We start from the raw sequence: 22,867 nt of genomic DNA on the forward strand, positions 1-22,867 counted from the left end.
GCGTAGAGAAGTGGCACAGAAATAGCTGCTTGCCACCATAAGATGAGCCATGCACATGCTGGCATATAGGTAATAACTTTGTAGATAGGATGTTCCCTCACTATCCAGAAAGCAGAAATAATTTTGTTCCCAAATAATGCACATTAAAAAATTACTCTGCTGTCTATCTGCCCAGCACAATTCTTTACATAAAAAAAGTTCTGAATTTGTGACTGAAAAAGTAATTCTCTGGCGATTTTGTTTGATTGGCTAGTAAAACGTGAAAGTTATTCAGGATAGCCAATTGTCTCAAAGTGGTTGACACTTGTTTCTATGTTGCATTTTGTTGTTTACATATTTAAAGTATATGTTCCTTTGTTTTTTAGGGAGTTTGTTCGGGCAAAGAAATATAAATCTGAAGCCGAGGTATTCGGATGGAGTTTCGTCTTTGAGGATTTTGTATCAGATGAGCTGAAAAAGAAAGTAACACAGAAACTGGAGGTGAGGGCAGGCATTGTGGTCTTATGGTTACTTAGAGTCAGATCTGTGCTCAAGTGTTTTAATAGAGATGGGGATGGATCGCTCCATCCTACGCTACACTGTGAGAGATCTAAATAGATGTGACACATGGTTTGCTGTCAGAGGACAATCTGACCCCCGTAGAGTTCATATACCTTCTCCTTGGTTCAAAGCAGTCCCTGGCATTGGTAACTTATATCATAAATACATGATCATCCCGCAGTCATTCGGTGATATATGAACAATGAGTTTCTTGTTAATGACCCGCTTGTCTAACTGAAAGAGACAGCGATGTAGTGACAAAACTGATGCCCACGTTTGTGACGTCGCCCTGCAAGGTAAGTAGTGCATGGGTGTGTTGTCAGATCATTTTAGAATGACTTTTCGCTTCTCCCTATCAGAGATAGCAGCTGCCCACTCCATGCCGCCATCACCTAACCTCTTCCACTTCTCTGTGCCTATGGGACCCTGTAGACTCTCCTTATTGACAAAGAGATGCTTAAACTAGTGCCTCATCACTACCTGACCGCAGCCTTCAGCAGCCCGAACTTGCTTATTTTGCAACAGGGTGTGAGGTAGCATCACTCATCCTTCGGAAGATTACCACATGCACAACAGTGGGCGTGAGATGGCGTTCGCAACTCATTAGAACCGCTCCTCGTTCACATCTGGTAGGTGTAAGGTATGTCTCTGTCTCTTCAAGAACCCCGGGCTCCTGCAGCAACCCTGCCTCCATATGTGTTTGTCTGGGTCCCTTGGTCATCCATTGGAACCATGCATCATTTGTGATGGCAGGTGTGAGGAGGTTTCTTGGCACCTCCAGAATGCTTCTTCACCCCATTGATGAATGCACTGACGCCCTTGGTCAAGCATTGGTATCCTGCCTCATTAACGATTGTGGTCCGCGGGTAGTGGAGAAAGGTTTCATGTTTATTGGCAGAGGCTGGTGCACATAGACACACAGCCTTTCACAAAAGAGTTTCCTTTTACACAGACTAGTGTGAGTGAGCACCTCAAACACAGGAAACAAATCTGACACCCTTTTCAGGTTGTTACAACCAGAAATATATCAAGTTGAGTTTGAACATTAGCCTGGCAACTCATACTCCCTCCCTTTTTTATGATTTTATTATGGGCACATATCCTTCCAGCTCCAGACTTTGTAATGTATCTTAACTTTGAGGCTAGAACTGGGATACCTTGTGTATTTTTTAAATGTTAATCTATGCGTGGATCTCTGTGCACGTTTTTTCAATTATATGTTTTTTTGAGAGCACACAGTTTTGCATTTAAAGGCTTGAGGAGACTGATTCCTGACAGGCACTATAAAAGCGGTTTAGAGCTGTTTAGAGGCTTGGCAAGTAGGGTGCATATGGCTCTGTTTTGAGCATGAATGATGTTTTATTTCAAATGATGGCATCTTCGGTCTCTTGCCTTCTATTTAGGTGTCAGTGAATGTCAGTCGTTGTGTCTTTCTTCTGTTTCTTGTGTTACATTGCACAAAGGGGGTGAGAGATTTCCCGCTGTGTGTTTTTGTTAGTGATGTTGAACCCTTAAATTTGTACACCCCAAAATATTACTTTAATAAATTGCCCACAGTTTGATAAATTGGAGATGGGATTAAACGGCAATTTCATGAGGCAGGGTGTCTCTGAGAGAAGGCACCTAAAAATATATTCCAAATACAGTCACTTAAGTAAAGACCCACTCAGTGACTAAGTTCTAGATCATTAATAAAATCAAGAAGATGTATTACAAAAATTCTAAATACACAGCACCTCACAACTTATTCAAAATACATTCAGTTAAGTAGGGGCACCCTTAATAACTGAGATCTAGATCTGGAATAAAGTTTACAAGTTGTATTACACAAATTCTAATTGTACAATACAAAGATAATAAATGCATGAAATCAATGCCATATGAAGGCTCCCAGAATAGGGCATTACAGAATAACGTGCAAATCAGAAAATTCTAATAACAAGGTAAGCAGCAGAATTAATAGAGAAACTGACAACATCCCTAATAGCATCAGAAGGTCGTGGCTTACCCCCAAAATCAGGGGTTATATACCATTTTCTGCAGCTAAATCGTTATGGTGTGAGTAAAAGAATTACATTCTCAGCAAATCAGAGGACGGTTTTCATGTGACATCATATTGCCTTAGCATCTAAGCACTATCTGACTACGTGAACATTGATTCTGCCCACTCTATACTGATGTCATGTGGAGATGACAGAACAAACTAGTTACATCAACAACAGTAAATTATTATGAATGAATAGGGTACAATGAGCATGAGCAGGTCATTGGGAAAGTAAATATTATTGTGACCATGCTGGAAAGGTTTCATTGAGAACCGCAAGAACAACATCAATGGAAAAATGAAAACATGACTCTGCTTGACTGTGTGCTGCAGGAATAAACAGCGTACATGCAGTAGGAGATATCCATTTTGAAAAATATAGCGTCTAGGCCTAAATTGAGGCCTAATTAGCTTAACCCTGAAAACACACACTTTTATAAGTCATAGCAAATTTGTTTCAGATGCATTAGTACTATGTCAGTGTGTACATGTAAAATCAAGAGTAAATCCATGTTTTACCTGTTGTTAATAATACACAAAAATATGAAATGCACAGAAACTCTGACATACGCCCTGTCATCCCCTGCCTTGGTTTATTTGTCTGTCTTTTATGACCCCTTCACCTGTGATGTCATGGAACCCTTACCGGCCCTTTGTTCTGTGGGTAGGGGTGATGTGTAGTCTTATGTTGCTTTCCCTGACTGCTCAGTGTTCCGTGCTTATGCTCTCTCTAGCTACCTGATTATGCTGTCATCAGAATGTTTGTTTATATATTGTTGTTGTTTGACTAAGCAGAGACCTGCTTTTCTACCGTTGTTGTGGGATCGATGATACTTCAGTCCTAATTGTAACCTGTGCTAGTGCGCCCAGTCCTTAGTAAGTAAACTTACAAGGGGACGCGTATAGGTTGATGAACCTTTTGAATCGCATGGAGTATTCTAGTCATGCAGTGATCACTGAACCAATAATCAACAACAATAAATCAATATCAAACACTTAAGAAACCAAAAAGAAAACCATATTAATCAGAAATAACCATCACTCATGGAAAAGGTTAACAAGTTTTATTCCCTATTGATTACAATTCTAGGTCATCAGTTAGTTCAAAGTTTATTCAATCAATTCTTTATTAATTCATCAGTTAGAAGATATTATCTCTTGGAAAAAATAGCATATGCGACCAAGCAACAACACAAGCTATGAATATCATCATTAACAATGTAATTCAGCAATAAAGTTTGTCAGTCATTTGTCACTGTCCAAGTCACCCCTAACAGCCTACCTAACCAAGATTAGCATTAGCATGGGGGTCTTCATGTGAAAACAATTTAGAGAAAAACATTAATTTGGAAAAATCTACCTAAGAGAGAATTTCTATAAAAACAGCGCAGTTGGTACCTAGAAGAAAAGGCACAAAATTAGTCAGTCACATTTTCTTAGTTACCTATCCAGGATGGATCAGCAACAAGTCAGTCTTCATCCACAGGTCATCAATGGTCAACTACGGATCAGGCTCACAGAGTATAAGCCCAATGGTCAGCACCTCAGACAGCGTCTCCTGACATCATCAACTTTCTCCTCGCAGTTCTGATATCTCACACCTTGTCATGACTTTTTATTAGGGTCTCCCAGTCCATCCCAATAATTGCTAATTGGTCAGTCCATCGAAAGTTATGACTCTAACCTATAGTGTTTGTTTACCAAATCTCTAATTTTGCATATGCTTTATGTGCCATAAAACTGATTGGTCTTCTTTCGATTAGAACATCATTCTGCTCTTTAGGTAACGAAATTGTTGCATACGAGTCTTTAGTCAGTGCCTCTATTGTTCAAGTCCTGTGAAAGGACATTTAGCCTACACTACACATAATTGTATCAAGTTGTCTGCATCATCTCCTGTCCGTTGGTACATTGCAGAATGTTCCAGCTAAGCCGCCTGAACTCTGAACAGTTCAAAGTTTCTCCTTCCAGTTACCAGTCCTCGCAAAGCTTTCCGAAGTCTCCACATTATGAGCAAGCAAGGCCCAGCAAAACCATGCCTTTAGTCCGGCTAATTTAAGAATATGAATTAACATAAAACATAGGTTATACACTTTGTTATGACATATTAGTACATTTTGTTATTCCTTTTTCATTATTTTGCATCTGTTAATACACATGGTGACCATTCTCCGAGGGCACATTTTCAATTGTACACATTATTTTCTAATATTAACATTTCTATGCATTTTTCTCATTAATAAACACACATTAATCATTAGCAATTTCTTTAATTAACAAATCTGCTCCATCGCCTGCGAGTATTGCTCCCGCGTATAAGGAGCACCCGCTCTGCAGCAGGTGTCCAAGTTCCAGTTCCCTTTGGTCACTTCCGTAGGAGAATGTTAAGTTGGTCCAATAGACCTTAGGGGTAGGTGAGTATAAATTGTTTGAACATGATAAAAAATTAAGTGGGACTACAGATTTCTCGAATGCATTCTAGGTTCCATGTGAATACTGTGGTTCCTTCTAATTTCATACCTAGATAAATAATATTGCAGTGATTAATTTTGGCACTCTATTTTCTCTTTGACATTAAAATCAGAGTAAAATTTTAATTTCAGTGTAAATATGTTTTTACTTGTAAATAGAAGTGTTAATATCTACTTTACTACGTTTTTTTCCATTTTTGTTTACAGTAACACCCCTTATAGCCACTTTATTTAAATTTCTCTTTCCCATACATGTATATATACTTTACTTACCTATTCTTTCTTGATAATTGTTTCCCATCTCCATTTGTCTGGCTTCAGTTTTTTACCCAATGTTTTTGACCAACTTTTAACATCACCTAAGATCATCTAAGCCACAAGTTGAGGCTATTGTTATTGACTCCGCAAACTATTTAAAAACTGCAAGGTTTCCCTTACACATCAACCACAAGTAGTCGCTGGTGTAATCAAGTTTTGGTATTTAGTTTATGTACCTCATTTGATTAGATCACTTCAACTTTGGCCTAATCATATTGTTGCTTCTTCTGCGACATTTTGGAGTGCCATGACCTCCTGCTCAATCCATGCCTTTTCTAGTTCAGTAATGCAGCACGGTTTGTGACAGTATTACATTATTTTGTCATTTTTTATGACGCATTGTCTGAGCAAAGATTTCACCTCATTAGTACCAGTTCAATATAATGAAGACAATTTTCCAGGTTGTGATTGGTGCATTTCAAATGACTCTAGAAATACGCGCAGAGCTGCCTGTACCCAACTCCGTGGTTTAGCTTCTCTCCTTGCATGGAATCTAGTGATAAAACATAGGAATTCCTTGGCACATAGAACTAGCACCCTCCAATCCAACATTTAAAACCCAAATACAGGAATAAGAAACAAAAAGTTGAATGGTCAACCTTTGCGAAAGGCCTTCCACTGTGCAGCAACATGTCGCTGGGTTTCAGTAACTATTGAATAATTTGAGCCAGAAAGATTTTTAGGATGAAGCCTATGCTAAAGTTATCGTGAGGACATTCTGAAAACGTTCCTGGGAATGCATTCCACCCATTGCTGACCGTTGGCTTTGTGTTTTGCAAGTCACAGTTGCCTTCTGTTTGCTGTTTTTATTTGTTTTAGGCTGTCCAGCTTGAGTTAGTTGCTCCCGTGGAGGATGGCCTGTTTACTGTATCCTTCCACAAGTGCTCGCTTTCTGTAAACATGCTTTTTAATTTTGTTCTCATCTTGTCACCTTTGCTGTGCTTTCAAAGACAGAGGTCAAACGGCAAGCTCTGTCTCCCAAGAGAGCTTGGTGTTTACTTTTCCTTCTGTGACATTAAAGCAACAGTATTTATCTGACAATCTGGTGTTTGTGAAAGGAAATTGGTTTTTGTAGCACACAACAAAATTTAAATATCTATAAATGAATTGTGCTTATATTTCAGATTATATCAGAATTAGGAAAGCACATTATTTGTATTTCAGAAATGTGGTGGAAGCAAATATTTTAGTGCGATCAAAACAAATCAATATCAGATATTATTGTTTGTGCGCCATATAGTTGTATCAGTAAAACTGTATGTTTGTGCAAATGTAATGGTCATTTCAGTAGAAAATATGTTGCCTGTAATGGCAGTTCTCTACCACACCATGCATACTCAACACTATGCCACTCCACTCTGCACCACTCTACTCCACTTTGCGCCTCTCCACTCTGTGCCACTCTATGCCTTTCCACACTACTCTTCTCCACAGTATGCCACTTTTAAGTTGACTAACCAGCATCCTTAAGTTTCAACTCCATTTGCTCCTGTAAACGGGCACATATGGAATTGCAGTGTCACAGAAATATTTACAGATCTATTTCAAACATTGATTGCTGTATGTTAATAGGTAAGTCAGCTCTTACCAGTATGTGTCTAATAACTTATATTGCTGGTTTACATGAGTAAATGGTGATGGCAGTCTCGTGGGGGGTTCCTTATTTTAATCTGTTTCAGCAGTTTTTTTGGGGTCAAGCCAGCACATACGTTTCGCTTGTGAGGCACTCTTGTTAATAGTAAGGGCTTGGAGTCCGCCCATGGTTTAGCACAGTGGTTCCCAACCTGTGGTCCGGGGACCCCTGGGGGTCCGCGAAGCCTTCTCAGGGGGTCCGCGACTGCTTAGAAAAGTAAAAAATATTGACAAATTAGGGCCCATGCTTCCAGTAATGACTCACTGGGGGTCCCCGGATTCCCATGATGATTCAGTGGGGGTCCCTGGGTTCCATTAATGATAAAGTGGGGGTCCACAGAAGTCAAAAGGTTGGGAACCACTGGTTTAGCATATCTTGTTTTTCTTGGCACTCTTCTTTATAGCCTCGTAATTTGTCACTGCAGGCCTAGTATTATTTTCCTTCCTCTCTGTGGAGGAGGGACAAAACGCTGATTGATTCAACTTAATCAGTGCCCGAGCACAGCTGCCAACGTGATTGAGGTACAGTTTTGTTCTTTTTAACTTTTAGTGCCATGCAAACAGAAGGCGTGTGGCTATCAAAAACATGTGTTCTGTGGCATGTGTGGCTGCATACTCCTGCCATCTAGTGTTGGGTCCCGAGTGATTCAAGTTGTTTTTTTTCGAAGAAGTCTTCAGAGTCACAGGATTGACTGACTCCTCCTCTTGGTGATATTGCATCTGGGCATCGACTCCTTTGTTAGATCGTTTTCTGCCCGCCTTCGGATGTGTGTGTCTCCACTCCATCTTTTGACTTGCTCCGGTTCGATTTCCTCCCACATGTTACCTTTGTTCAAAAGTATTGTTCGCGCTTCTTCTATCTCAGCACTCTCCTCAGTTTGTTGGGACAGGCACCGACTGCTCACCCCTCGGACCACCAAGGCCCTACTCGATCCTACCTTCCACATGGCACTAAAAGAAATGCTGACCGGATGGAACAGACTCCATTCTGGTTCTGCCCTTAATGTCTTGCCAAATTTCCTCACACCGACCAGCATCTCGTACGCAATCTCTGCCTTTTCGCCGATCATCGTGAGGCTGACGGCGACGCCTGTCAATCCTTCCGATCCAAGAGGACCCTTTGAGACCAAAGAGGACGTTGGTTGGAAATGGCCCACAAGACTCCGGACGACACCCCAGACATCTTGGGTGAGGAGCACGCTCAGGAGGAGCCTGCACAGGAGGAAGAAGCCCTCTCTATCCAAGTCAGTTCGGACTTGGACGCCCAGTCGGACATCAAAAGTCACAGGATCACCTCAGCCTAGCGCGTGAGTACTGTGGCTCCTCCGACCCACCATAAGACAGTTAAAAAGACTTTCCAGCCCCTTCTCAAGGTCGTTGGTCAGCCATTGCCACCCGGCCATGGTTGGTACCTAAAGGCTACTTTGGATGCCCCGCCCTCTGGCTCGGCCCCAAAACTATCCACAAAGCCCAAGGCTCCTTCCTTGACTTTTACTTTGTTTTCCTCGGAACGAGAGATCGTCTCCGTTTTGATTCAGTCCTCGCCACCGAGACGAAAACCAGCATCCTTCACTTTGGTGCCGACTAAACCGCACCGACCAAAATCTTTGGTGCTGAATGCATCGGAACTGAATCATCGGAACAAAGAGACTGGGACCAGTCTTCTACTAGTCCTTCTCCAGTGGTGCTCATACTGGAAACCATAGGTGCTCATCAGCACCATCTCCAAATACAGGAGGTTACAGGACGTATTACTGCTACACCGTCCTCTCCTGTGCTTCTGAAACAGAAACTTTCATCCCGGGAGGCTTTGAACGTTTCTCTGTCAGCCAAAAAGAGGACCAATGACAAGACTACCAGTTCACCATGTAGGCCTTCACCACCACCTATTCCTCCTCTGCCACTTCCTCTGCCTCCTTCTTTATATCTCCACCATCAAATCTACCTTCATCCCCTCCTCATTCTCCTACTTCACCCACACAGGGAGATTACAGTCCTCAGGGTCCTCCTCGGTTAACTGCTGGGGGAAATTTAGGTGGGCCTCAAGACCCATATCCTTGGGCTGCTAATGATCCTGACCCTATCCCCTCTAATGATCCCGGCCTCTACACTGCATGCCCCTCACCACCTGAAGAGACTACTTCATAAGAACAGGTAGTGGCTAGGGCAGCTGCGTTCCCCAACGTGGAGTTGCATAAAGACCCCATCGAGCAGAATTTAGTGTTTGATACCCTTAACTACCACCCATAGGGACATTCAATATCTCGCAGTGCTCCCTGGCATGCTTCGCACCGGACTCCACTGTAGCCAGCCCTGCTCGTAAGCAAGCCAATAGTCAGGCCACTGGGGGACTATACTCCCCCTGAGGAGGAGAGTAAGAAAGTCTATGCTGCCGACAAGAGAGTTGCGGCACAGGCCACAAATCACTGGCGTACCGCCATCTCACAAGCCTTGTTAGCCCGGTACGACCGGGCTCACTTGGATGAAATAGAGGACCTCCTGCATTTCTTACCAGATAAGCAGTGTAAAAGGGGGCAGCAGATAGTTGCAGAGGCACGTAATCTTGAATAATGCAATGCGGTGCGCCCTGGACGCCGCTGACACAGCAGCACGCAGCATCAATTCCAGCGTCCTTCACTGAAGGCACACTTGACTGAGTTGGTCAGGTTTTAAACCAGAGGTCCAGCAGGCAGTCCTTAATATGCCCTTCGACAAGAAGCATTTTTTTTCGGTCTCAATTGGACACCACCCATGAGAAATTTAAAAAAGACACCAACACCTCAAAGGCTATAGGTGACCTTTAATCCCCCCCGCAAAGAGGCGCTTTTCGTTGTCCTGGGTTCAGAGGCTCCTACAAGCCCTCCACCTCTGTGGTGTCGACCTCACACCTTAGGCAGTCTCAGTCCGCTTATTCGAGGGGCTATTACTGAGGCTCTTATAGAGGTACCAGTAACAAAGGTCAAGGAAAGAGCTCCACCTCACCGGGCTCCTCCTCCACTGCCAAACAGTGACTATATTCACCTTCCCCTCCACACATCCTACACCTGTTGGGGTAAGACTCCAACTTTTTAACTCACACTGGGTCAACATTACCACGAACCAGTGGGTCCTCTCCATTTTCCAACATGGTTATTGTCTGGAGCTTACCACCTCTCCTCCCAGTATTCCCCCTTGCAATCACAGGCAATCTCAGGAACACTTGATCCTTCTCAAACAAGTGGTTCAATCCCTCCTTCTCAAAGGGGCCATAGCAGTATACTCCCTGTGCTCTCTTATCCCCAAAAAGGACGGCTCTCTCAGGATGATACTCGACCTCAGACCATTAAATAAGCACATCATGTCAGAACATTTTCACATGGTTACCCTTCAGGACGTTATTACACTCCTACAACAAGGCAACTTTATGACAGCCCTAGATCTAAAAGACGCCTACTTTTCATATTCCAATTCACCCTTCACATCGAAATTGAGGTTCGTCATTGCAGGCAAGCACTACCAGATCAAGGTCCTTTCATTCAGAGTCACTACCGCTCCCAGAGTCTTCACAAAACGTTTAGCTGAGGTTGTCATACACCTCGGAAGGCAAAACATCCATGTGTTCCCCTACCTCGGTGACTGGCTCATCAAAGCCAGCACGTTACACCAGTACCAAAAACACACTTGTTAGTAGTGGACCTCATTCACACAATGGGATTCACTCTCAACATTTCCAAGTCAAGTACAACCTTATCTAGGCGTCGTCTTGAACACAGAACTAGGGTTAGCTTACCCCTAACCACCTCGTATCTAGAGCTTTCGGACTCTACTCCCTCAATTTCAAGAAAACCATATTTACTCAGTTAGTACCATTATGCGCCTGTTGGGGATGATGGTATTTTGTATCTCCATAGTTCCCAGTGCCAGACTTCACATGCGTCCCCTTTAGCAATGTCTGTCTCCTCAGTGGTCTCAGTCACAGGGTCACCTGGAAGATCTAGTGTTTTTAGCCCGCCAGACTGCTGCTCTCTGCAATGGTGGAACACCACCAACCTCCTGAAAAGGCGGCCATTTCTAGACCCTGTGCCTCAGGTCACACTAACCACAGACGCATCACTCACAGGTTGGGGTGCTCCCCTTCAAGACCTCACAGTACAGGGTCTCTGTGATCCCAGTCTCCACTCTCTACACATCAGTTACCTCGACCTTAAGGCAGTGTTTCTAGCCCTAAAAGCATTTCTTTCCCACCAGTCTCACAAGGTTCTATTAGTTATCACGGACAGCATAACAGCCATTTATTATTGGCATAGCATGGTATAGCATGACAGCTATATATATAAACGGGGGGGACACAGTTATTCCAACTGTCATAACTCTCTCAGACAATATGGAAGTGTCTTTGCTTGTGGGCGCTGTACTCAAAAGATGAGGATTGTCTTGTTCTAAATATTACGAATGCAACATTATTGCTTTCTTAGGTGTAATTTCTGAAATGATGCTTTAACACGTAATCATGCACAACACCCCAATGTACCGCACTCCAGTCCACCCTACTAAAGTCCAATCCACCTCAGACAAATCCAGTCCACCACACCTCACTCCAATTCTCCACAATCCAACCCTCCCACTCCATTCTTCCAAACTACAATCCAAAACAGTCGGCCCCACTCCAGTCCAAAAGAACCAGCACTCCAATTTGTCCTGCTCAAAAACAATCTGACCCATTCCAATCCAAAACAATCTACTCCAATCCAAAACAATTTGCATCACTCCAATCCACCCACCCCAAACCAATCTACCTCACTCCAACCCAATCCATCCCATTGTAAAGTAATCTAATCCACTCCAATCTTCCACACCCAACACCAACCCAGTCCACCCCTCTCCAATTGACTCCACTCCATTCCACCCCACTCCTGCCTACTTCACTCTACCCCACTCAATCCATTTCATCCCACTCCAATCCACCCCACTCCACCCAACTCATCCCACTCCCATCCACCCCACTGTACCCCTACCCAATTCATAAGCTTTTCAATCCACCCCACTCCAATCTAATCCTCCCCATCCATACCACCCCACTTCAATCCACCCTATTCCACTGCATTCCAATCCACTCCACTCTACCTCCTTATAATCCACCCCATCCCAGTCCAGTACACCCCACTCAATCCAATCCATCCCACTCCCATCCAATCCACCACACCCCAATCCAAACCACCCCACTCCACCCAACTCATCCCACTCCCATCCACCCCACTGTACCCCTACCCAATCCATAAGCTTTTCAATCCACCCCACTCCAATCTAATCCTCCCCATCCATACCACCCCACTTCAATCCACCCTATTCCACTGCATTCCAATCCACTCCACTCTACCTCCTTATAATCCACCCCAGCCCAGTCCAGTACACCCCACTCAATCCAATCCATCCCACTCCCATCCAATCCACCACACCCCAATCCAAACCACCCCCATTTCAATCAACCCCACTCCAATCTAATCCACCCCATCAACCCCCACCCACTCCAGTCCACCCTACACTACTGCCATCCAGTCCACCCTACTTTACTCCAATCAAATCTACTCTACCTCATTCTAATCCACCGACACCGGTTCAGTACACCCCACCCCAATCCAGTCCAGTCTTCCTCCCTTTCTATTCCAATCCACCCCCTCCTTCAAGTCTAAGCCACCCTACTCTACTCTAACTCACCCTATTCCACTCTAACTCCCCCTACTTAAAAGAACCCCACTCTAATCCAATCCATCCCATCCCACCTTTATCAATCCAATCTGTCTGCCCACCCGCCAATCCACCCCACACCACTCCACCAAATACAATCCAACTCATCCCATTTCAATCCACCCCAATCCAGTCCGCCCCATCCACTCCAATCCAGCCCACTCTATCCCGATCCAATCCACCCCTATCTACTCCCATCCAATTCACCACCACCTCAATCCACTCTTCCCTTTTCCATCCGACCCTACGACACTCCACTCTACGACACTCTCTGACGCAAACCACTAAATACTACTCCCCTCTACTCAACTCAACGACACTTCACTCCCCCCTACTCCACACTACAACACTCTACTCTAACAAATTCAGCCAAACACACTCCACTCTAGAGAACTCCACGACACTAACTTTTAGCCGTGCTGAACAGCAGCCCCAGTGGTGTACAACATGGCAAAAACACATTGCCAAAGCCAATAGCTCTTGTTTAGGCACGATAAAGCTTGTTACAGTATGCATATGTTTGTGTACAGTGTAAAAACGGTATATGATGAATGCTGATATGCCGTAGACATAAATATAATATTTCTACATTAAAAAATAAAATACCACCAGAAGCAGCTGAATTTACCTATTCGTCCAATACTGGACCTGGCCAAGGTATCTCATTATATCTAATAAACAGAGCCCTTAACTTTTTCCTGTAAAGTCTTAGGGGCGGAGAGGACATCTCTGTGGCTACTGTGGCTAGTGCTGTTTATTAATTTCAACCATTTCTGTTATTCAGAATTGGCTGCTGTATTTTTTAATCTCTTCGTGGATGTTAGCAATAAGAAGAGGACTGATTTTTATTATTACAATAATAATTGTATATACATGTTCTACTTAAAGATTTTTGGAAAAATGGAAATTCATTATTTTGTTGTTGCATCCTAATATTATTGTTTTTCATTGTAGTCTGCTCCGTGGTGGCTTCCCATTGAGAAAGCATTTTGGCGTCAGGTGAGAGGTTTCTGTGTCTTATTTACGAACAATTCAGGAAGTGCATCCCAGTACAATGCTGAGTGGATGTAATCAGAACCATACGTATGGACCAGCGAATACTTGAAATGTAAAGAATCTATCACATTCACACTGATGCTTCATTTGGCATTATGTTGGGTTTTGCGGGTGTTTCCTTATATCGGAGAGTCATGTCTGGATCACTCTAAGCTGCACAACAACTATCTTGAATACATTGTTTACATGTAACTTTTTTGTATTCAGTAATCAAAGTTGTTGTTTGTTTTGCATCAATCAAAACGAGTAATGGGCAAAACAAAACTAGGAAAGGAATTTCAAATACTAACAATCTTTCTCAAAGCCAGTAGGTCTCCATCTTTTATTACATAATTCAAACACACAGTGTCAACGCTCACTAATGCCCACACTGCCCTTTCTCTTACAAACACACAAACTGATAGTAACGGGGATGTTGGTTATAGTGGTGAGGATGGTGGCTGCATTGATGGTCATGTGATAGTTTTGGTAGTGGTGGTTACGGCAGTGATAGAGTTGGTTGGAATGGTACTACTGGCAATGGTGATTGTAGCGGTATTAAAAATGGTAATGGTGGTAGTAGTGAAGCTCTAATTTTTTTTTGTAACATATATTTAAAACCAGGCTCTAATTTTTGAAGATCTCAAAGGGTTATCCATTGGCAATAAAACATTTGCGCCAGCAACCTCATAATGTTTTCTGTCTGCAAGACAGACAGTGAACATTGTAACAGTGCTGGGCAGGAGGACCCCTGCACTGCCCATGTTAAGTGCCTGGGCAGTGCAGGGGACCCCCTATCCCTACCTGCACCTGTTCTCAGTGAAACCGTCATGAAAAGGCAGGTGGAGAACGAGGTCGTAATCCGCAGGGCAGCACTGCATGCAGGTCTGCCCTGGTAGATTACGATCTCTGCCACCAGATCCTGGGGGTGCTGGCAGAACCCTGGCAGTCTAACCGCCAGCGTCTTTATGTGGCGGGTGAACCACCACCACAGCAGCAGCAGTCCTCACAGCCAATGTGAGACTGGCAGTCTGAAGACTGCCAGCCTCGTAATGAGGCCCTTATTGTCTGAATGATTGCCCGTATTTAATCAAAATTGTGTTGATGTTGCAGGAACAGCACTGAAAATCAACACGAACTGCACCATACATTGCACAAGAGCGCGCAGCCATTCAAGTTGATTTTGCTGCCGTTCAAGTTGAAGATGTAGTCCAGCAGCAGCAAATCTACTTGAATAACAGCCCTCTGACCGTAAATGCAGTTGACTGCCCACGTTGGAAAACTGGGCTAGGCAATGCCAAATCCCGCTCGTCAGCTTTCATATTCTGGAGCCTTACAGGAGAAAAATTCTGCAAAACATCGATTGGCGAAATTTGGCCAGAACTCCGTGTTACTCTTTAACGTAGAGTTCTTGACAAGTTTCACTAAAAGTCCCATCAATTTTGTGAGCTGAACTGAATATTTTGCCCACCCTATAGTAAGCATAGTCATGAACATGTTGGCTGAATATTGAATATTACTTGAGCAGGGTTCCTGCTGGTGCTGAGAAAGAGAAATGGGTAGTAATGGAAGTGGACATTATAATGGCAGAAGGCGACATGTTGCGATTGAATTTGACAGCAGGTTTGGAAGTGGAACACAAGAGATTATATGAAATCAGAAATCATTGATAAACTGACTTTAATTTTTGAATGTGACTTTTGCTCTAAGGATTGAAACACACTTTTGCTCTTTTGTCTTAGTTATAATGGAGCAATTGAATATGCTCCAAGGTCAGCAACTGGTTCATATTGAAGTTCAAATGAACTACAAAATAAAGCTATACACTTGCTCTAAGGACTAAAATGATATACATCTATAATAAGGAATAATGTAATTTCACCTAAAAGGGTGCAGTTGCTCATACAAACTGGGTAGGAACATCGTGGGAGAAGTTGATTTATGTTCTTTCAGCTATACCTTGACAAACGTTTTAATGTCATTAGGAGCCCACAGTCACTCAGAGCTCACTCCAGGAAAGAGATGTTTTAATTTTGGTCAATTAAAAAAAACCTGGTGTCTAAAGTTAATGTTCACTCTGATTTCTCGCTGTCCCCTTAAACGAGGATGGTGTCCAGGGTCAGACTTTTCCTGTTCTTTGCATATCCACACATGGATGATTTGTTCAGCATTCCGTCCACCATCTGTTCTTTTTGCTTTTGTCGCCCTAAGTGAGAAGGGTATGCACTGGCATGCTTACTGTGCCACTGGATTCAAGCTAGCCTGGATGATGAGGGATGATACCCCAAACCCGGTCCTAGGGTGCTTGTTTCCAGTCCAGGTATGGCCTGGCCGTTCTGGCTGGATTGTTCCCTTGGGGAGCAGGATCAAGACTGATTTGCATATGGCTGGGTCCATACAGTGGGAGGGGCGTGGGAGCAAAAAACGATGGATTAAACCTAGTGCTGTGACTGAGGTTTAATGTTTGATTTGTTTATCATCTGTTCTTTTTGCTAATGTCCACACAGGGCGTCACTGCTGACTGCCTTCATGTATTCACGCCTAGACTACACAGAGGACACCTATTTGGAACAAAGTGCAGAACTCATGAATAGATTTAAGCATGTCCACATTAAGGGCCTCATTACAAGGCTTGCGGTCAGGACCGCAGCTGCTGTGGCGGTACGACCGCCTCCTAAAGACCCCGCAGGTCAGACCGCCAGGGTTCTGCTAGCACCACCAGGATCGGTGAATCCGCCGGCCCAGCGGTGGCGGAGATCATAATCCGCCAGGGCAGCGCTGAATGGAGCGCTGCCCTGCAGATTGCGACCTTGTTCTCTGCCAGCCTTTTCATGGCGGTTTCATGACCTAGCGAGAAACTCCTAATAGGTCTGGTGGGGTGGTCGCCACTGTGGCGGTGGCACCTTCTCCTAAATGTTACATTGGCTGGCAGTTGTAAAAATGAAGTGGAATAATTATAGGAAATGTATTTTCAGGTTGTGTTTTTAATTAAATTGTTTTCAATTAAATGTTTTAATTGCGATGTGTTTTCTTTGGAACAGTGGCATGAAGCATTACCATGTGTACTATGCTACTTCACGTTTTGGTATTTTGCTCACGAAAGTGGTTGGAGAACCCCTAATTGCAGCTTGGTATTTGTTTTTAGTTCAGGAGGTGTGGGTGGGAATATTGGTTGTTTAAGAAGCTCTGTACTGCACCATGGAGGAGAGCTTCCATGAGTCAACCTTCCAGGCCTGGGGGTAATTGAAGAATTTGCTTTCTGCTCATGAGCCTATGACATTCCTAATTTTTTTTTTATTTGTCTAATTTTTAATTAGCACTCTGTATCACATGGGGTGTCCTCTTGCTATGTATTGTTTTAAAATAATAATATTAATAACCCATGGCAATGTCTCTTTGCTTTCTGGACACATTATGCTAATCCAAGCACATTGTTTGCCTTTGGAAGTGTGTTTTCAAGACCACTGTTGTTGCCTTACCCTTTAGCCCTCCGGCCCTGGATCCAGCATTAAGGAGAAGTTAGAGTACCCTGTGCTCCAGGTAAGCTGGAACGATGCACAGGCGTACTGCAAATGGAAAGGGAAGAGACTGCCCAGCGAAGAAGAGTGGGAGTTTGCAGCGAGAGGCGGCCTCGCGGGTATGTTCAGTTTGCACTTTTGATACTGCTGTTCATATGTGTCTTATCTAACCTGTTTGTGATTTAGGTGGTCATTAGCAGAATTACTGTGCATTTCAAGGATAATGGTTGTTAGAGGACAACGACTAGGTATTAAAATGTATTTATTTTAATTTCATTTTTTTTAAAGCCACAACTCAACCGGATCCTTGTAGAAGGGAGATGGAGATCGTTATAGACAAATAGCATGAAGCTCCACATACATCTTTAATGGATCCCAGTCTATTGACAACATAATCTAAGAACAAGGAAGAGATGTGAATAGTTGAGTGAAGGGAAGAGAGAAGACTTATAGTGACAAGTGATTGAGGGATGTATATATGCTCAAGGGAAGCGAAGAATGTAAGAGTGGGATAGGACATAAGGAGAAATGCTGGCTTAGAGGGGCTACAGATAAATGGAAGATAAATAGTGCCTGTTGACATAGAATTACATTCATATAATGCTTCATACTCCTGAGAAGGCGCAGAATTCTGTTTGTGAAGGTTTATGGTCTCTGATGCTATGTAGCAGTCAGTATGTGCCATGTCGCTCCTAACCATTTGCTTCTTCCAGGAAAGAAAATGTATATTTCAGGCTTTGTTTTTAGTGGTGTGTTTATATATTTTAATGGATAAAAACCTGTTCTGTTTCTGCCCCAGGGTACGTTATCTGCTGTTGAGATAAAAAGCACCTGTTCCTAGTTTTTGGGGAGTAAGATGCACATTTTTGTGCTTTGTGCACCAACACCCGCATGGTATAGTATTTACTGGACCCTTGTTCCCTCTCAAATTCCGCCAGGTGTGTCCTGCCGAAATGTAATGAAGGGTGAAGTATTTAACGCACCTGCTAGTTATCGGATGTATTAAATACTAGCCAACTTGGAATTCCAATCCTTGGGCAGCCACCACGAGTTATCCGTTTAATCCCTTCTCTCTTCACAGGCACAATCTATCCCTGGGGAAACACGTTTCAAGCGAACCGCGCAAATCTCTGGCAGGTAACGCTTCTCCCATTCACTCCAGGCTTCCATTGCATGGTGGGAGTTGAATGTTGTTTATGCTGATATATTTCTCTGTGTGAATATGCCTTTCGTAAGAATTTCCCAAGATGTCCGAACAATATGCTTAAATAGGGAGAAGTTAATCATTATCGTGAAGGACTTTAGCAGTATTACGTGTATTTTGTCATCCTGCCCTTCAGATCCTGCCCACTACGATCGTTGGTCTGCACGTTCCTGTCAGGAACTGCCCACGCTGCTCTGATTACTTCCCTGTACAAAATTACCCATGTGCCGCCGTAGAGCCAGGAGGCAACACTTAATGTGAATCCCTCTCCAACAAGCTAAACCAACTGCACTACCCATCGCCAGCATGTCCACTGTTATGTTAGATGCACTGATTAAGGGACTGGTGTTGATAAAATCCTCTCTCTCTATAGGGTCAAGGACAGCACAGTTGACTGAAGTCTTCAGGGAACTGAGATCTATTCACAATGCCATTGAGTTGTCAGAAGCATAAGAATGCATCAGAACAGATTGGAAGCAAGGGAAGCTCAGTTACAGCATGACCTTGAAATGGGGCTCCAATCTAGAGATGGGACACAGATTTGGCAAACAGAATTAGGTGGGATAACATCCCATTCTCCCTGACCACCTGCAAATCCTCTTTCATATGCAGCTGCAGTTTCAAAGAGTGCCTCGCGTACCTTCATGAATTCCTGACATTAAGGGCTCACTGTGGCCTGTGATCACATGCTTTCACCATCATCAGAAGGCCAGACATGTGAGAAGGTCCACCAAGAGCCATGGTTCGTTTCTAGTCCACATTAATGACATGTGCATCACAGCCGACGTTTCCAGAAAAACTAATCTAAAAACAATTCTTGGCCCTTCGCCCATTGCTGAGGAAACGCATTACATACTGTGGCTTTTTGGCACTGCCGACAATTTTCTTACCACTAGATAGCAATTAGGTATTTGGACAAAATATCGAGTTGTATTTATCAGGAGACACACATTTTGGAAAAACAATATTGTGACACAAAAATATTGTTGTCAAGAATCAGGGATGTGGAATTCCTATCGCCTGACGCCCGGGACATCTTGTTTGGGGTCAAGGGCAACAAGTTTTTATGTTTACTTTGTCCTTGGGACAAGTAGGCCCAAGTAGGCCCAACCCTCTGCAGCACAAACCCTTTGGCTGCCTGTTTGCAGAGAGTGGAACTCTCTGCAGTTGAGGTAATGTGTTTCCAAGAGATAATGCTGTTCGAACTTGTATTTATGGTTCATTATTTGAAAGCCTTCGTTATTAGGGTGAGTGCTGTACATAAATGTTTTAAGGTCACACTTCACTACTGACGTTGGTTCCAGTACAAAAAAAAAACGTGTATACACATATTTGAAAAGTTTAGGCTATGAGGCTAAGTATAATGCTCCCACAATGCTCTCTGATTAGATGCAAATGAAGTGTCATTTAGTAAAATGTGTTGATGCATGCTAGTATTTCCCAAAAATATTTCTAATGGAAAATCAGTGTAACCATTTTCAACACGATTATGGGAAGCATGAAAATAAACAAACACTGACAAAGCCAACTGATCTGACATATTTTTATAAGTCTTTTAGTTTCAGGGATGTGGAATTCCTATCGCCCGATGCCCGGGACATCTTGTTTGGGGTCAAGGGCAACAAGTTTTTATGTTTACTTTGTCCTTGGGACAAGTAGGCCCAACCCTCTGCAGCACAAACCCTTTGGCTGCCTGTTTGCAGAGAGTGGAACTCTCTGCAGTTGAGGTAATGTGTTTCCAAGAGATAATGCTGTTAGAACTTGTATTTATGGTTCATTATTTGAAAGCCTTCGTTATTAGGGTGAGTGCTGTACATAAATGTTTTAAGGTCACACTTCACTACTGACGTTGGTTCCAGTACAAAAAAAAAAACGTGTATACACATATTTGAAAAGTTTAGGCTATGAGGCTAAGTATAATGCTCCCACAATGCTCTCTGATTAGATGCAAATGAAGTGTCATTTAGTAAAATGTGTTGATGCATGCTAGTATTTCCCAAAAATATTTCTAATGGAAAATCAGTGTAACCGTTTTCAACACGATTATGGGAAGCATGAAAATAAACAAACACTGACAAAGCCAACTGATCTGATTTTTGAACTCTAAAAGCACACGTTGCCACCAGTGGCATAACAAAGGCCCCGCAGCCGCCATCCAGGGGGCCCCTTCAGCACAGCACCTGCCCTGAGTGAGTCTGGAGAGGGGACTCCTCCATGTTCTTTGCAAAGGGGCACCCTCCAGTTTCATTACGTCACTGATTGCCATTGTAGTTCCTGACACTGAACAAAACTACTTTGTGTGCCAATATGCTCCTTGTGGAAGAGCAGAATGTGATCACTCACAGTAAAGCCAGCCGAAAGAGAGAGAAATAGAAGTTTAATAAAAACAAAATGTCTTTGTTAACACCAGACCTAATTAGGGACCAAGACTCACATGTAGGTAGCCTTTTGCATGTCACAAACAGCGATTTTCGCTGTTTGCGACGTGCAAAAACCACATTGAGATGCACAAACCCAGTTTTGCGATTCGGTAACCTGGTTACCGAATCGCAAAACGGGTTTGCGACTCGCAATTAGGAAGGGGTGTTCCCTTCCTAATTGCAACTCGCAGTGCAATGTAGGATTGTTTTGCGATTGCGGGCGCAAACCAATCGCAGTTTGCACCCATTTCAAATGGGTGCTAACACTTTCGCAAAAGGGAAGGGGTCCCCATGGGATCCCTTCCCCATTGTGAATGTCACTGTAAACATTTTTTCCTTTAAGGAAAACGGGCTGCATTACAAGAAAAAAAAACTGCTTTATTGAAAAGCAGTCACAGACATGGTGGTCTGCTGTCTCCAGCAGGCCACCATCCCTGTGAGAGTCGCCATTCGCAAGGGAGTCGCAAATTGCGACCCACCTCATGATTATTCATGAGGTGGGTATTTGCGAAGCCCAATCACAGATGGTGTCAGGGACACCATCCTACATTCGGATTTGCGACTCGCATCTGACTCGCAATTTGCGGGTCGCAAATCTGAACCTACCTACATGTGGCCCAAATTCTTAGTCACAAAAGTGCACCCATCGCAGTTTGCACCCATTTCAAATGGGTGCTAACACTTTCGCAAAAGGGAAGGGGTCCCCATGGGACCGCTTCCCCATTGTGAATGTCACTGTAAAAAAAAATTCCTTTAAGGAAAACGGGCTGCATTGCAAGAAAAAAAAACTGCTTTATTGAAAAGCAGTCACAGACATGGTGGTCTGCTGTCTCCAGCAGGCCACCATCCCTGTGAGAGTCGCCATTCGCAAGGGAGTCGCAAATTGCGACCCACCTCATGATTATTCATGAGGTGGGCATTTGCGAAGCCCTTGCGAATCACAGATGGTGTCAGGGACACCATCCTACATTCGGATTTGCGACTCGCATCTGACTCGCAATTTGCGGGTCGCAAATCTGAACCTACATACATGTGGCCCCAAATTCTTAGTCACAAAAGTGCACCCATGGTATATGTCATACCCCTATAAAATATTTGTGAACTGTATTTTAGCATGGGTAAATACGATGTGTAGATTTGCTCATGTGAAAATCTATTGAGCATTTGCAAGTTCATTTTCCCTCCTGCCACTTTCTTCCCAACCCTGGAAGAAGTTCTAATTCTGCCATTGTCAGGAGTAAATGTCCAACCTTTCTTATTATGGGAAAATATTAGAGAGAAGCTGGTGAAAACCTTTAAAACATGCAGGTTAGTAGGTTTGCAGACTCAAAGGCATTCAAGCCCTGGAACTATTGCTTACTGCTTCCTCCAGCCCCAGTGTGCAGATCTGCAGAAAGGTGGCAAAATAAGGAAATTGCTACAGTAGGGATTGAAACTGCAAGTATTCAAGCCCTACTATGGTAGTAGCCCTGGCATAATCAGAGATGCTATTATCAGAGCTCTTACATAATGAGATTGCTGCCATAATTTGTCGCCACACTACATGGCACCAAAGGGACAAGTAGATCTTTTTACAGGACAAGTAGATTTGAGAAGCAACCTGTCCCCTGGACAAGTAGATATTTTAATAAATTCCACACCCCTGAAGAATATTGTTTTTTTAGGTAAATAATATTGTTTTTCAGAATGTTGTTTTTAATGTTGGTTTCAATAATATAGTAGTATCGATTTTTAATGATTTGAATGTGTTTTAATTCATATATTAATTTTATATGTTACTATTATTTGTATAAATAATATAAAAGTTTTAAAATATAGCTTGTCATTTTAAGTGATTTAGACTTTGATTTAATTAATAGCAATTTATAGTGCCATAACGGGATGTTGAGTTTGTGGGGAGATATAGTGAGATGTCAAATGAATCAAAAACGAATTATTAATGACATTTTTAATTAATTATG

The 22,867-nt window shown here is 43.1% G+C and overlaps 1 protein-coding gene across 1 annotated transcript in view; it reads left to right on the plus strand.

Annotated features, from left to right (window-relative positions):
* The window catches only part of SUMF2 (sulfatase modifying factor 2), an 88,797-nt gene that overhangs the window by 31,816 nt on the left and 34,114 nt on the right, over positions 1 to 22,867 (plus strand). The window contains exons 3-6 of the mRNA XM_069226943.1: positions 366 to 480; positions 13,684 to 13,728; positions 17,251 to 17,401; positions 18,364 to 18,419. Of these exons, the coding sequence (XP_069083044.1) occupies positions 366 to 480; positions 13,684 to 13,728; positions 17,251 to 17,401; positions 18,364 to 18,419 (367 nt within the window). The remainder of the gene's footprint in view (positions 1 to 365; positions 481 to 13,683; positions 13,729 to 17,250; positions 17,402 to 18,363; positions 18,420 to 22,867) is intronic.

The sequence above is a fragment of the Pleurodeles waltl genome, chromosome 3_2 (assembly GCF_031143425.1).
Source record: "Pleurodeles waltl isolate 20211129_DDA chromosome 3_2, aPleWal1.hap1.20221129, whole genome shotgun sequence".
NCBI lineage: Eukaryota > Metazoa > Chordata > Amphibia > Caudata > Salamandridae > Pleurodeles > Pleurodeles waltl.